The sequence below is a fragment of the Notolepis coatsorum genome, assembly GCF_963971535.1.
Source record: "Notolepis coatsorum genome assembly, chromosome: 17".
Taxonomy (NCBI): Eukaryota; Metazoa; Chordata; class Actinopteri; order Aulopiformes; family Paralepididae; genus Notolepis; species Notolepis coatsorum.
The window spans coordinates 82,617,282-82,631,011 of record NC_140181.1 but is presented as its reverse complement, the minus strand read 5'-3'; the positions used below and the strand labels follow the sequence as shown (position 1 = coordinate 82,631,011).

The 13,730-nt window shown below is 44.4% G+C and overlaps 1 protein-coding gene across 1 annotated transcript in view; it reads right to left on the bottom strand.

Annotated features, from left to right (window-relative positions):
* mybpha (myosin binding protein Ha) overlaps window positions 1–13,730 on the bottom strand; it is a gene marked incomplete at its 5' end in the record, with an annotated part of 40,581 nt that overhangs the window by 9,448 nt on the left and 17,403 nt on the right. Inside the window, 5 exons of the mRNA XM_084333524.1 lie at window positions 1,541–1,707; window positions 4,245–4,404; window positions 7,129–7,268; window positions 8,585–8,780; window positions 11,203–11,291. Of these exons, the coding sequence (XP_084189650.1) occupies window positions 1,541–1,707; window positions 4,245–4,404; window positions 7,129–7,268; window positions 8,585–8,780; window positions 11,203–11,291 (752 nt within the window). The remainder of the gene's footprint in view (window positions 1–1,540; window positions 1,708–4,244; window positions 4,405–7,128; window positions 7,269–8,584; window positions 8,781–11,202; window positions 11,292–13,730) is intronic.

Genomic DNA, 13,730 nt, shown 5'->3' with positions numbered 1-13,730 from the left:
AGAATTCGCATGACCAGCAAACCCGTCGTATGGCGGTCAATGTGTTAACAGGGGTTGAACTTTAACACAACGCAGAGATGGCAATACGAGCTACACACATACAGGTCTCCATTTAAATACCATCCAATCGCGTTCCAGAATACCAGCCAATAGGCAGCTGTCATCAGCTCTCAGTGGGGTATGAAGACAATAGCGATGCAAGGCATTTAACAAGCAGACTGAGAGGTGGCAGGGGGCAGGAGTGGAATGTATAGAATGACTACTGGGGGAAAGGTATATGAGAAAGACCTACTGTATGGCTCTGCCAGCACTAAACATCTAAAATACTCGGTTGATGAATATGGATTTCCACAAGGGGGATTGTTTTCACTGAATATGTAAAAGAAAATGTCATGTGTATCAGTGATAATCAAACCGTGAACAAAGAGGCCTATTAAGATGTTAGATCCTAATGTGTAAAATGATGTGATGCCTTATTTTGTCTATTTAGCTGCTGTCTATTTTATGCTCATTTTATGCCCAATGTTATGTCATTGGTCTTGCAATGAGCAATTTTGTGCTCATGTTATGCCTATGTATTTAATTTTTTTACTGCTGTGAAGCACTTTGAGCTGCAATTCTTGTATATGCTATACAAATAAAGTTTATTATTATTATTATTATTATTATTATTATTATTATTATTATTATTATTATTATTATTATTATTATTATTATTATTATTATTATTATTATTATTATTATAAGATATTACTGAGTCATGTGCATGAGGTGTGTCCTGTTGTGTTTGTGGTCCATCCTAGTGATTTATAACAAGATATGGCATTAGATTCTATCCAGAGCACCATACAGTAAAAAAAAAAAAAAAAAAACTATAAAAAAAAAAGATCTAACCCTAACTAACCGTACTGTCATGCACTTGTCCTAATAAACTAACCTACACAGTAGCACTCAACACTTTGATGAACATTGTTGCTCAGCTGATAGAGTTGTGCCCTTCCTGATGGCTTGTCGTACAGAACTTGTAAGTCGCTTTGGATAAAAGCGTCAGCTAAATGACTAAATGTAAATGTAAATGTAAATACAGTACCTCGAGGGCATACAGTGTTAGCATGGGTGGTTCAAGTGGGAGTCAGACTCCAGACCCTAGCAGTAACAGCACCCTACTCATTGAGCTTCACATACCTACTACTGACCCCTCTACGTTGATTTGTCAATGAATCTGGTCAGTTTGGCCTTGTTTGACAAAGACAACTTGATGCCCCCCCCCCATACTGAATGATTTATTAACTGAAAGATGATAAAGCACAGTCGATTATAGTCCACGACTAGTAGACTTTCTCAAGTGGAGGACAGCCCGGCACGGCACACACAATAGTACTGAATTACATTTACTTCCCTCCGTGGTTCAGAATATTTGTGTTAACATTGTGTGCAAGTATATAGTGAGCTGACCACCAGTTGGAACAGACGCCGGTGTGTGTGATCTTGTGTGATGATGGTATAGCGTGTGTTTTCTGCGCGCAGGGAGCAGCTTTACCTGGGGGAAGCCGCGTACGGCACACAGCAGCTTGGTGGTGTAGCCCACAGTGGCGGCGCGGTCGCTAAGGGCCGTGGTGAACTTGGGAGCCTCGTTGAAGTCACGCTCCAGGTACTCCACGGGCTTGTGGACAATACCTGAGATAAGAGGAAATAGCTCATCCGGGACTGACCGGAAAAACACAGACAAAAGCACAGCTGTTAACTAACTGCCAACACACACCGTTCAATCACCCACCGGGGAGGGGAACAACATATATACTGTAGAGACACCTGTGTTTTACTCACTTTCAATTCAAAATGTAAATATAATCTGCAATTCATTAGCGAATGGTAGAGCATTCATTCTTAGTTGTTTATTTTAATAGGTTGGATGTGACAGACAACCTTCTCATGACAGTTTTTTCCAATATTTGAAATATTAAACCCCAGTTCATGGGTTTTGAATTGAAAGTGAACTGAGCACAATCCGGATACACGCACGCACGCACGCACGCACGCACACACACACACACACACACACACACACACACACACACACACACACACACACACACACACACACACACACACACACACACACACACACACACACACACACACACACACACACACACACACACACACACACACACACACACACACACAGATCTAATAAGCACAAAGATACACCACAATAAGGCACATTAACACATTCTGAAAGAAGCATCTTACATACATCTCAACATGTATACACGGTGACGCACTCAAACACACACACACACACACACACACTATGGTGCCCACGGACAGTCCCGATATTGGGACGTTTGTCCCGCGTCCCGCTACAACAAAACAATGTCCCGCAATTCAAAGATAAAAAAAAATAATATTATTATTTTTAATTTTTTATCTTTCAAAGATTATTATTTAAAAAATGTTTTAAATGTTGTTAATTTAATGCCTCGTTCCAATACCCTCTTATATTTAAAATAAAAAAATCGGGCGACGTCACAAACCAATGCATTGCGCAGCCGAGCAATAGTATCCAGCTGCAGGACCACAGCACCGACACACTCAGGGCCGCGACACTTTGCGGACCCACACTCTACAGACCCTCGCTCCCATTGGCTGATTTGGGTCACGTGACCGTCCCACCCAATGGCTGAATTGGAGTGGGACGGTCACGTGACCCAAATCAGCCAATGGGAGCGAGGGTCTGGAGAATGTGGGTCCGCAAAGTGTCGCGGCCCTGAGAGTGTCTGTGCTGTGGTCCTGCAGCTGGATGCATCTCCAGCCGAGGCTGCAGCGCGGAGCAGCTCACTCGAGTCTTGCGAGTTGCGCTGCCTGTCACCTGTCCGAGCGAGGCCGGGGCAGCTGTATGTGTGACGTCAGTCACTCGAGTAGTCCGAAGAAAGACCGCCAATATTACTGATACAAGTTGTTTAGCTAGCTAAGAAAAACAAGGAAATGGAGGCAAAAAAATGAGACTTTGCTCATATAACAGAGACTGGGACAAGAAGTATACGTGGCTGAGATCCGTTTCAGATGATCCCCAAACTGGAGGAGAGGGGGACGTCACGTAGAGTTGTTCAGAGGAGCACCTCTTCAGCAAGTCTGGCCCGACTATTATTGAGAACTGAATCAGAGGGTCGGTTTGTTATAATAACAGAATACACGGGGAGTATCGCCGGGACACTGTCCAGAGGGAAGGGGGCAATAGAATCCGGAGGCTAATATCCCCAAAACCAGAGGTGAGTTTAATAAGATTAATAACAAAATGAGCTATATATAGCCTACCGTCTGCGTCGAATATGATATAAAGGCATTTAAATAATAAATACATTTATTTTTTTTTATCCACTTTTTCTCCCATTTTTCTATATTTTCTCCCATCCCAATTTCGTATCATCCAATTCAACCCTCCCCTGTCACGGACGCTGTTTCTTGCCTCCCACAAGCCGGCTGCAATGTGGACTAAGTCATACATAGCACAAGTCTCCTCCGGTACTTGAGGTAACAGCAGTCGCATCTTTTCACCTGCGCAGCTCGATCTCTCAGTGGCGAGGAGTAACGCGTGGGAGGCTCACGCTGCCCCCGACACTTCCTGATTCTACTGCGCAGGCGCACCAACCGACCTGTAGGAGTCGCTGTCCACAACGCCCGATCCCCACCCATCAGTTTCCCACCCCCTAATACGGCCAATGTGTATTAGTACGGACGGCCAGCTAAACTGAAAGCAAAATGTGGAGTGCTGGGCTCGAACTGACGAGCCCAGCGTCTCCAGCATTTTGTTGCGAGCGCCTTGCCCACTACGCCACGTAGCCGCCCTTAATAAATACATTTCTTTAATTTTAATTAGCAATAAAAAAAATTTAAATACTTTTTTTTCCCCCCCCTACGTGTCCCGCATTGTCCCGCAAAAGTAGTGCTGCTGTCCTGCGACTGAACCATTTTGACCTGGTCACCCTAACACACACACACACACACACACACACACACACACACACACACACACACACACACACACACACACACACACACACACACACACACACACACACACACACACACACACACACACACACACACACACACACACACACACACACACACACACACACACTAGGCAGATTTGCTATGTTACCTCAGTGTCTTCATCCTAACCTCAGGATCAGCTGCTCCCTAATGACCTCATACACACACACACACACACATCTCATTACCTATCTTCACGATGGCTGCCTCCTCCACGGTGATGGTAGACTCCTCGCTTCTGCCCACCTTGTTCTCGGAGAACACCCTGAACTGGTAGGTGTTGCCCATGATGAGGTCTGAGATGGTGGCGTTTAGCCTGTGGGAATGCTCCAGCACTGTGAACCACTCCTGCAGAACAGCCAACAGCAATACAGGTTAATACAGCAATACAAAAAAAGATATACAGTATATATATATATATATATATATATATATATATATATATATATATATATATATATATATATATATATATATATATATATATATATATATATATATATATATATATATAAAAAAAAATATATATATATAAAAAACGAATAAATAAATGTGTATACGTTTTGTATATAAAACTTTTGTAACCTTTTGTTTTTGCACAATTATGTACTGAATTATGTTTTTTTGTTAAATTTCTTTTTTAAATAATGTAATGTAAAAAGGGTAGGTAATTATAAGCCTCGGCTTCAGCCCACACCTTTTCGGTAATTTTATTTCTTTTTATAAATGTTCTACTACTGTACATTGCTTTGTAAAAGAAGACAAGAAATCATTCATTCATTCAAGGTTCAGTGGAACATTTCTTTTTACGTGCTGCGTTAATTTTTTTTTATTGTTCGACGGCCTGGCAAATGACTGAAAACAACAACAACAAAAAATCAAGTAGGAACCAGATTCCAGTGGAAAATTACTAGATTTGTTGTTGTTGTTTTTCATTTGCCAGGCCGTCAGACGGTTGATTATTTATGTTTAGCAATTATTAGCATGCAAAAACTAAAATATATTGTTTCCAAAGCAATTTGGTCAGGAACCCAACTACGGCCTGTTGTGAAAACAGCTTGGACCACAGTCGATTTCCCGTCGCAGCGTCCGCTAATATTGACAGTTGAGTCCGTTCTAGAACCGCTGGTTCATGTTTAGTTTTTGTCAAGTTGAAACCGTCCTATAGCATCCTATGGATGGATGAGATAACAATACTATGTCAAAGTGAACCGTTCAATCAATTGACCCAACAGGGAGCTGGCAGTATTGGGGAACTCTGAATACCGGGGTACTCTGAATACTGGGGTACTCTGAATACCTGGGTACTCTGGAAGTACAGAGTAAAATGGACACATTTGAAATACATATTGATATAAGCCTAATAGCCTATAGGGGGTTCCGGAACCTTTTGTTTTCAGCTAAACAAGCTGAAGCTTGGGCTCTTTTCACAACAGGCCATAGTTGGGTTCCTGACCAAATGTCTTTAGAAACCATACGTCGTTGCATGCTAATAATTACTAAACATAAATAATCAATTGTCTGACGGTCTGGCAAATGACTGAAGAAAACAACAACAAAAAAGGACAGAAGTCCAGTGGAAAGAACACCAATCGGATAAAACATGTGGACATGCGGATGTTAAAAAAAATATATATATGATAATGCAGTGAAAAGTCTATACCCTCAAGTTCTAGTAAAGGTGAGAGACCGAGAGGAAGTCCATAAACCATGTATGAAATGAGAAGATGACGGCTGGAGGTGGCGGTTGGCAGTGGTGTGAATAAAGGTAGCCTAATCAGTAAATCAAATCAAATCAAGTGCCTAATGCATTAGCCGCCTGCTCTATCCCCCCCCCCCCCGTTCATCTGAGCATGTCCATATATCTTCACTGTCACTGGGGGGTGTCGCTCGCTCTTCTCCTCCCAACCCTTCCCATCTCTCGTCTCTCTCTCTCTCTCTCTCTCTCTCTCTCACACTCTCGCTCTCTCTCTAGTCATCTGCTTTGGGATCCTCACAGATTTAGACCTTCAGAGATGTGTGATATATTGTCCTCATAAAGAGCTGAGTCTCATCTTTAACCCCGTCCTGTCTGCCCTCGGCCGCATGCCTCACAGCGGGGGGGTAAATCAGTCGTCACGTTACCTTACTGTCACTTTGTGTGTGTGTGTGTGTGTGTGTGTGTGTGTGTGTGTGTGTGTGTGTGTGTGTGTGTGTGTGTGTGCATCTATATCTAAATACGCTCCCTGGCAAGAGTCAGCCTTCCACCTCCCTGCCAGTCAGAACATGGGAGGAGGAGGAGGCTGCCCGTCGACACGCCGTCACCACTTTGATACATTGAGAATAAGCTCCCGGATAGAAGGGGATTATTGATCCGGTAGATCCACTGATAAAGGGGGCATTTCCATCTAGATCCAATGTGATCCACATTGTTAGCCCTGCAAAGAAGGTGAACATCTCCATAGGCTTAGAGTGGTGGCAGACTGGCTATATTGATGGATATAACCAGTGGCAGGGAATGTGTTAATGGTTGAGATCCCATAGTAGTCCGTCCACGGACGTTTTGTTTTTTATTCTGATTTCAATTTCAGGTCTAGTTCGTCGTAAGTGGTCCCACTTCCCAGGGTGTTGTTTTGGGTGAGTCGGCCAATGCTCCTGCTTGATGAAGAGGAGGAGGTGATGAAGGTAACATGTCCACAGTGCTCTCCTCGTTCCTCCGCTCCTCCTCTTACCTCTGATGGAGTTAGTATATCTCTGGCAGGGTTGGGGTCAAGTCCAATTGGACTGAATTGAACCCTTTCACTACCACACTACAGAAGGTTAGCCCTTTCACTACCACACTACAGACGGTCTGCAGTGTGGTAGTGAAAGGGCTAACCTTCTGTAGTGTGGTAGTGAAAGGGTTAACCCTTTGTTGTGTGGCAGTGAAAGGGTTAACCTTCTGTTTTGTCGCATTGAAAGGGTTAACCCTTTAGTAGTGTGGTAGTGAAAGGGTTAAAAAGGGAATTGACCCAAACCATGATCTGTGAGTCAACGCAACGAGTCTGTGTGTGTGTGTGTGTGTGTGTGTGTGTGTGTGTGTGTGTGTCTCACCCCTGTCTTCTTGTCGGCCTTCTGGATGGTGTATCCGGTGATCTCTGTGTTGCCGTTGTCGGTGGGAGCGGTCCATTCCAGGGCGACGTTGAAGCCCCAGACGTCGGCCACCTTGGCGCTGGCTGGAGGGCCGGGCAGCTCTGTGGGAACGCAACACAGAAGCCGTCAACACTACATCCATGTAGCGGAGCAACCAGCGCTAAGTCAGTGGCATGTGGCCCCGCAGGAGTGTTTATGCATACGGGGCACGTCACACATAATGCATCAGCATGTCCACACGCATGTCGCTCGTAACATACAGTATGTGTGCAGTACAGTAAAAACACACAGACACACACACAGACACACACACACACACACACACACACAGACACACACACACACACACACACACACACACACACACACACACACACACACACACACACACAGGTGCACGTGTACTAGGGCTGTCCCCGAAGGATTTGTATAGTCGACTTTGGGGGACTGCCTTTTGGGTGCATTTACATTTGTAAAATGTTTTATTAATGTACGCTGTCCCCCTTGATCAAATAAAGTAAACATAAACCTAAACCTAAACCTTTGATTGGCAGAACTTTTACGATAGTCGATTGGTAGTCGACTACCCCCCTGAATGCAAAAAATAAATAAATAAACTAAAATAATTAGAATTTTCTTAATTCCTTTTTTTTATCATTCCATTTGGGCTGTGGGGGTGCTTAATGTCTGAAGGAGTCGACTGAAGGCTTCTTGTCCTCTGCGAAAGCATGCAATTGGTCCACTGATGGATACATCTTGATATTTGTCTAGTCTGTGTGTTCATTAGATGGGTGAAATCCTCTTTCAGTGCCTTCAGTGTTTTCTTAGGCAGTTAGCCTCACTGGTATGCGTGCCATTAGCGTTAGCCACACTTCTAGGCCTCTTTGCTTTTGGAAAGAATGATGAAAGAATGAAAAAAAAATATATATATATATGTATATATATATATATATTAGCCTATACTTATTTTCTTTTCATGCGACTAAGAAGTTGGCAGTCGACTACGGCTCCTTTCGAACGATTAGTCGACTATTCGACTAATCGGGGTCAGCCCTAACGTGTACACAACCCATATTCTTTGGTTCTTCTGGAGCAATCAGTGTGTGTGTATGTGCACGATTAAATGGTGCATTTATATAACAGCTTTTATCCAAAGCTCTTTACAATTTTTATCCTCTCATTCACACACCGACAGCGTGACATGCAAGGTGCCAAACTGCTCATCAGGAGAAATGAGGGGTTAAGTGTCTTGCTCAAGGACACTTCGGCACGCTGCCCCAGGGAGGAGCGGGAATCGAACCGGGAACCTTCCGATCACCAGACGACCGCTCTACCTCCCGAGCCACTGTCGCCCAGAGTCTTTGTCGTGTATGAGCGTGCACACGTGAATGCGTCAGCGTGGTATGTTGTGACTTACGGACAATCTGAAGGATGATGGAAGCTTTGTCCTCGAAGCTGTCCACCTTGACGCTCATCTCGTAGACGCCTGAGTCGTCCCTCTGGGTGCTGCGGATGAACAGGATGCTGTCCTTGTCGCTGTTCCTCACGTTGACTCTCTTTGAATCCAGGGGCTGACCATCCTTAGTCCAGGTCACCACAGGCTTGGGCCCTCCCTGAGGCGGGGGGGGAAACAAACCATTTACCGGTACTCATTTATTACGTCTAATATCATATATATAGTATAAGATAAGATAGTTATTTATTGTCTGTTAATACAGACATTTGTTTTGTGTCGCAAAACCACACAATACTGCGTTACAAAAAAAGAAGAACACAGGACAACCATGTTACAGAACAGACAGACATACTGTACAGACAAGACATCACATCAGAGAAACAATGTGATTTCAAAATGTTCAGTTGCTATTGCATGCACTTATTTGTGTTTCATTACACGTATGTGTGCAACTGTTTCGCCTGTTTTATAGCAACACTACTATCACCGACATCTAAGAATGGAGATCCCCCCTTGAACGGCCCTTCTAAGGTTTCTCTCCTCCACATTGCTTGTGGTGCATTTTTTCCTATTGCTAGGTTTTAGTGAGTTTTTCCTTACCTGTGTTGCATTAATTTATAAAAAAAAAAAATTGGATTTCATGGTGTTTTTGCTTTGTTCCTGATTTATTGTGATGTTTCTTCTTGACTTGTGTAAAGAAGACGTGTCCGGCCCATGGGGACATTAACGTGTGTTGTCGGGCCTTACAAATACATTTGATTTGATTAACCCCTTCTTTCCCTCCAGACCAACATCATTCATTTAATGTGGCACAATCCCATAAGTCCAAGGTTATTTCGTATTGCACAGCCCTTTTACGTTGCACTGTGTACTAGGTTGTGACCACGTTTCTACCCTGCTTGTTATATTAAGTAGGCGTATTGAGTGTGGTACAAATGCATTGTTAAATCTTTTCAGTTTCCACTTGGGGGATCTGAAGCGCCTATGTGAGGGTTTGATTGATTGATTGAAAATTGTATTAACAGATTGCAGAATGGGTACAATACAGTACAGCTCAATACACACAATTGTTAAGGGGATGCAGACTTTCGTCTTGTTTACATCAGGGTCCTTCATTTTCAATTCATCATAATATGACTTACATGACATACAGATAGACAGTACTGTTACATCTAGACATTTATGACATACCAGATTTACAAATATACAGTACTGTTTGTGATACAAAAAGCATCTAAAAAAGAGAGTATATACATTTGACGTAGAAACTGTACATTGGAGGAGGTTGGGTAGGTGGGGTGGGGGGGGGGTTGGGTGGGTGGGTGGGGTGGAGGGGGTTGGGTAGGTGGGGTGGGGTGGGGGGGAAACTGTACATTGGAGGTGGTGGGGTGGGGGGTAACTGTACATTGGATTATCGACGAAACTTGACTTGGTCCCAAGAAGAGGGTCTCATGTATTATTGGGTTTAATAGGACATTTACTGTACATTGGAGGGGGTTGGGTTAGGACATTTACAGGGGCCAGTTTTGAATTGCAGTCTCCCGTAGGTGCCCTTTGAGAGTGGTTTTGAAGGTGGGCAGTGATTCAAATTTTTTTTACGGCTGTGGGTAGGGCATTCCACATTGATGTGGCATAATTGCAAAACGTGTTTAGTCCCTTGTTTGAGCTGAATCTGGGTTTAACATGATTTGTGGAGCTCCCTCTGGTGTTGTGGTCGTGGTATTCACTGACCTTTGGGAAGTATTTTGACATGTACATGGGTACCTACCTTAGGTACATGGGTAGCAGCTGGTATTCTGTGTGTAATACATATGAGGGATCTTCTGTGGTTCTATGGGCCATTTTCAACATGTATATAGTATAGTAGGGCTGACCCCTATTAGTCGATTAGTCGACTAATCGGTCGAAAGGAGCCGTAGTCGACTGCCAACCTCTTAGTCGAGAATTTTTTTTTCATTCTTTCCAAAAGAAAAGAGGCCTAGAAGCATGGCTAACGCTAATGGCACGCATACCAGAGGCTAACTGCCTACAAAAACAGGCACAGAGGCACTGAAAGAGGATTTCACCCATCTAATGAACACACTAGACTAGACAAATATCAAGATGTATCCATCAGTGGACCAATTGCATGCTTTTGCAGAGGACAAGAAGCCTTCAGTCAACTCCTTCAGACATTAAGCACCCCCCACAGCCCAAATGGAATGAAATATATATTATACTTTTTTTTCTTCTTTTTTTTGCCAATAGTCGACTAACGGCAAATTTTGGCCAATCATAGTCGACCATCCAAGTCCTTAGTCGGGGACAGCCCTATAGTATAGTATAGTATACTAGTATAATATATGATGTCTATTATTATCTGGGTAATTCTGCTTACTATGTGGTTTCTGAGGATTTAAAAATAAGTAGGCTCCAACTGTATATCTATAGCTGGAGGAGTGTGCGTGTGTGTGTGTCTGTGTGTCTGTGTGTGTGTGTGTGTGTGTGTGTGTGTGTGTGTGTGTGCGTGTGTGTGTGTGTGTGTGTGTGCGTGTGTGTGTGCGTGTGTGTGTGTGTGTGTGTGTGTGTGTGAGACTTACATTGAAGGGGATGGCCAGATTGATCTGTGCTCCAACTTTCTTGATGAAGCGAGTTTTGAGGAAGCGGGGCAAGCGGACCTTGGGACGGTCTAGGGAGGAAAAACATGATACCAGCATTATTTTTCAATGTTTATGAAGCAAAGTCTTTGCTTCTAACGCTTCCTACTTCCTCTCCATAGTCAGAGATATGGTATTGCAAGCACTGCAGGTTTTCACTGGACACATTTTATTTATAAGACTTGAGTAGGTATATCAACTGTGTGGGCTAGTTGGAGGCCTAGGCATGTGAGACGTGTGCATCCAGCTCAGGTCTTCAGAGAGAGGGGTCATGTATGGTGAGAATGACATGTCAACGGCACCCTAAATAGACCAGCCACTCATGGGCAAGACTCACAGGGGAACATGTGTGACAGAGCTAAAATTAGCCACCTGGCTGTCCCAGACGGTTTGACCACCCAAAACCAAACCTCAAGGGACATCTAATCATTTAGTCACTTTAAATCAACGCGTTCAGTGGTATACTGGTTGGATGGTATATTCTACCGTTTAAATATCATTACCACAACGGTTACAGAGGATCATGGGAGAGACATCGAAAACACTGGATGGTCGGTCATGAGCGCTACTTTCACGCTCCTCGCGCCATTATGTCTGCGTCCAAATTAGGGGCGACTTACAGATAGTAGCTATAGCGTCTCAGCCAGGGCAGGATGTGGGGGTGAAACACAGAAAAGCGCCAGAGAAAATAGAGAGACGCCACGCCCCAAGCACCTCTTTAAATAGCGCCGATGGCAAGAAGGGCTTGGACAAGTCACAGCATGTGTTTAACTCACGCCCCAAGATGAAGAGGAAGCGGAGACGGTGTCTCTTAACACCCGCGGTCCACCCTCTTTCAGCCGACAGGCTCTTTCTTTTGGACTTAAAAAAAAAAAGACCAGGAAGACATTGGTTCAGCTGGGGCGTGCGCAGATAATTTGGGGGGCAGGGGCTCAAGCTACGAAAAGGGCACTTAAACCACCAACACCCAGTGTTCATATTTGACAAAAATATATATATATATATATTATAATTTTTTTGGGTGGGCACTTGGGGCAGGGGCTCAAGCCCCCCTTCGGCCCTATCAGTGCACGCCAGTGTTTCACATTATGAATCACAAAAATGAATAGTTGATATATGGCCTCTTGCAGTAGTCGTGGGAATTGAGACGGCCACATCGAATGTAGCAAACGAAAAGTGGATTACAGTGTGGTGTATAAAGGAAGGTGTATAGTGGCTGGTACATAGTTAGCGAGGCATTCGCTTAGCGGTTCGGATAAGGCAGAGTGTCAGGTTAGAGTCCCCTGTATGTTTCTACATAAACAGCAAATCTCTAAAAAGCTCTCCTGGCTTACAGGACACATGAGAACACCATACCCTGCCCCCCTTCCTGTGCCTCTGTCTCCCTGCCTCAACCTCCATTTCTCCCCACCCAGACTCAAAATGTTCTCTTACATCCCACACCCCCTGAAACCCAAGTCCATCTTCATCTACCTCACTTATCTCTCTCTCTCTCTAGGTTCCTCAACCCACCCCTTCATATATACCCATCTAAGAGTTCTATTAACCCCCATCCATCCCCTTCTACCAACCCCCCTCACCCCTCCCCCGCCCCTCCACCCCTCCCACCGGTCTGTACACATTTGTCACCATCACTCGGCTAAGGGTATATGAGTGGCTCCTGGGAGCATCGTTCCCAATGAGGATCTGGCTTGCCCGCGCGCTGCTGGCCTGTTCCCTAATCCCTGCTAATCAGCAGACTTCCCAGCAATGTCCAAAACGCTTCCTGGCATGACAACACTCAGCAGTGAGAACGTCCTTGTTGCACAAAAGGGGAAACTATCTATAATCTGGCATTGTGTCTGGAAAATAACGTGACTTAGTGAGGATTGGCAGTGCTTGTGTTTGTTTGGGACGGTGAGTGAGTGTGTGAGTGGCCCATTTGTGATCGACGCACAGCTGAGTTCCCCCCCCCCCCCCCCCCAGGTCACAGAGGAGTTAGGCTTGTGTTTCCTTCCCCTGAGTTGACCAGTGGTTCTGGTTGCATCACTTCACCCTGCCAGGTTCCTGTTTATCCCCTTGTTATAATCCCCCCCCCCCCTCCCCAGTAGGAAAGATGTCTACAGACAGACTGTGAGGTGTCCTTCTGACAGAAGACCACCAGGACAGGCGAGAACCACAACACTTGCCAGCGGATTATACTGTATTATGTTACGAGGGGAAGGAATTCATTAAATTCAATTACTCCTCTCGGGGAGTCGTTGCTCTGAAACAATCCAACATTGGTGGAGACGGCAAACCTATAAAAGGACTTGAGCTAAAGTTCACCAAGAACAAAGGTGTGCGGTTGATGATTATGTTGTTCGTCGCCTCACTGTTTGCCCTGTGGGTTATTTCGAGTCAACGCTGAGCCCTCAATTTAAACCAATAAGAGAGGAATGGTCCCCCTAGAGTTGGAGAGTTATACATGGAAACATTACAAGGACATAATG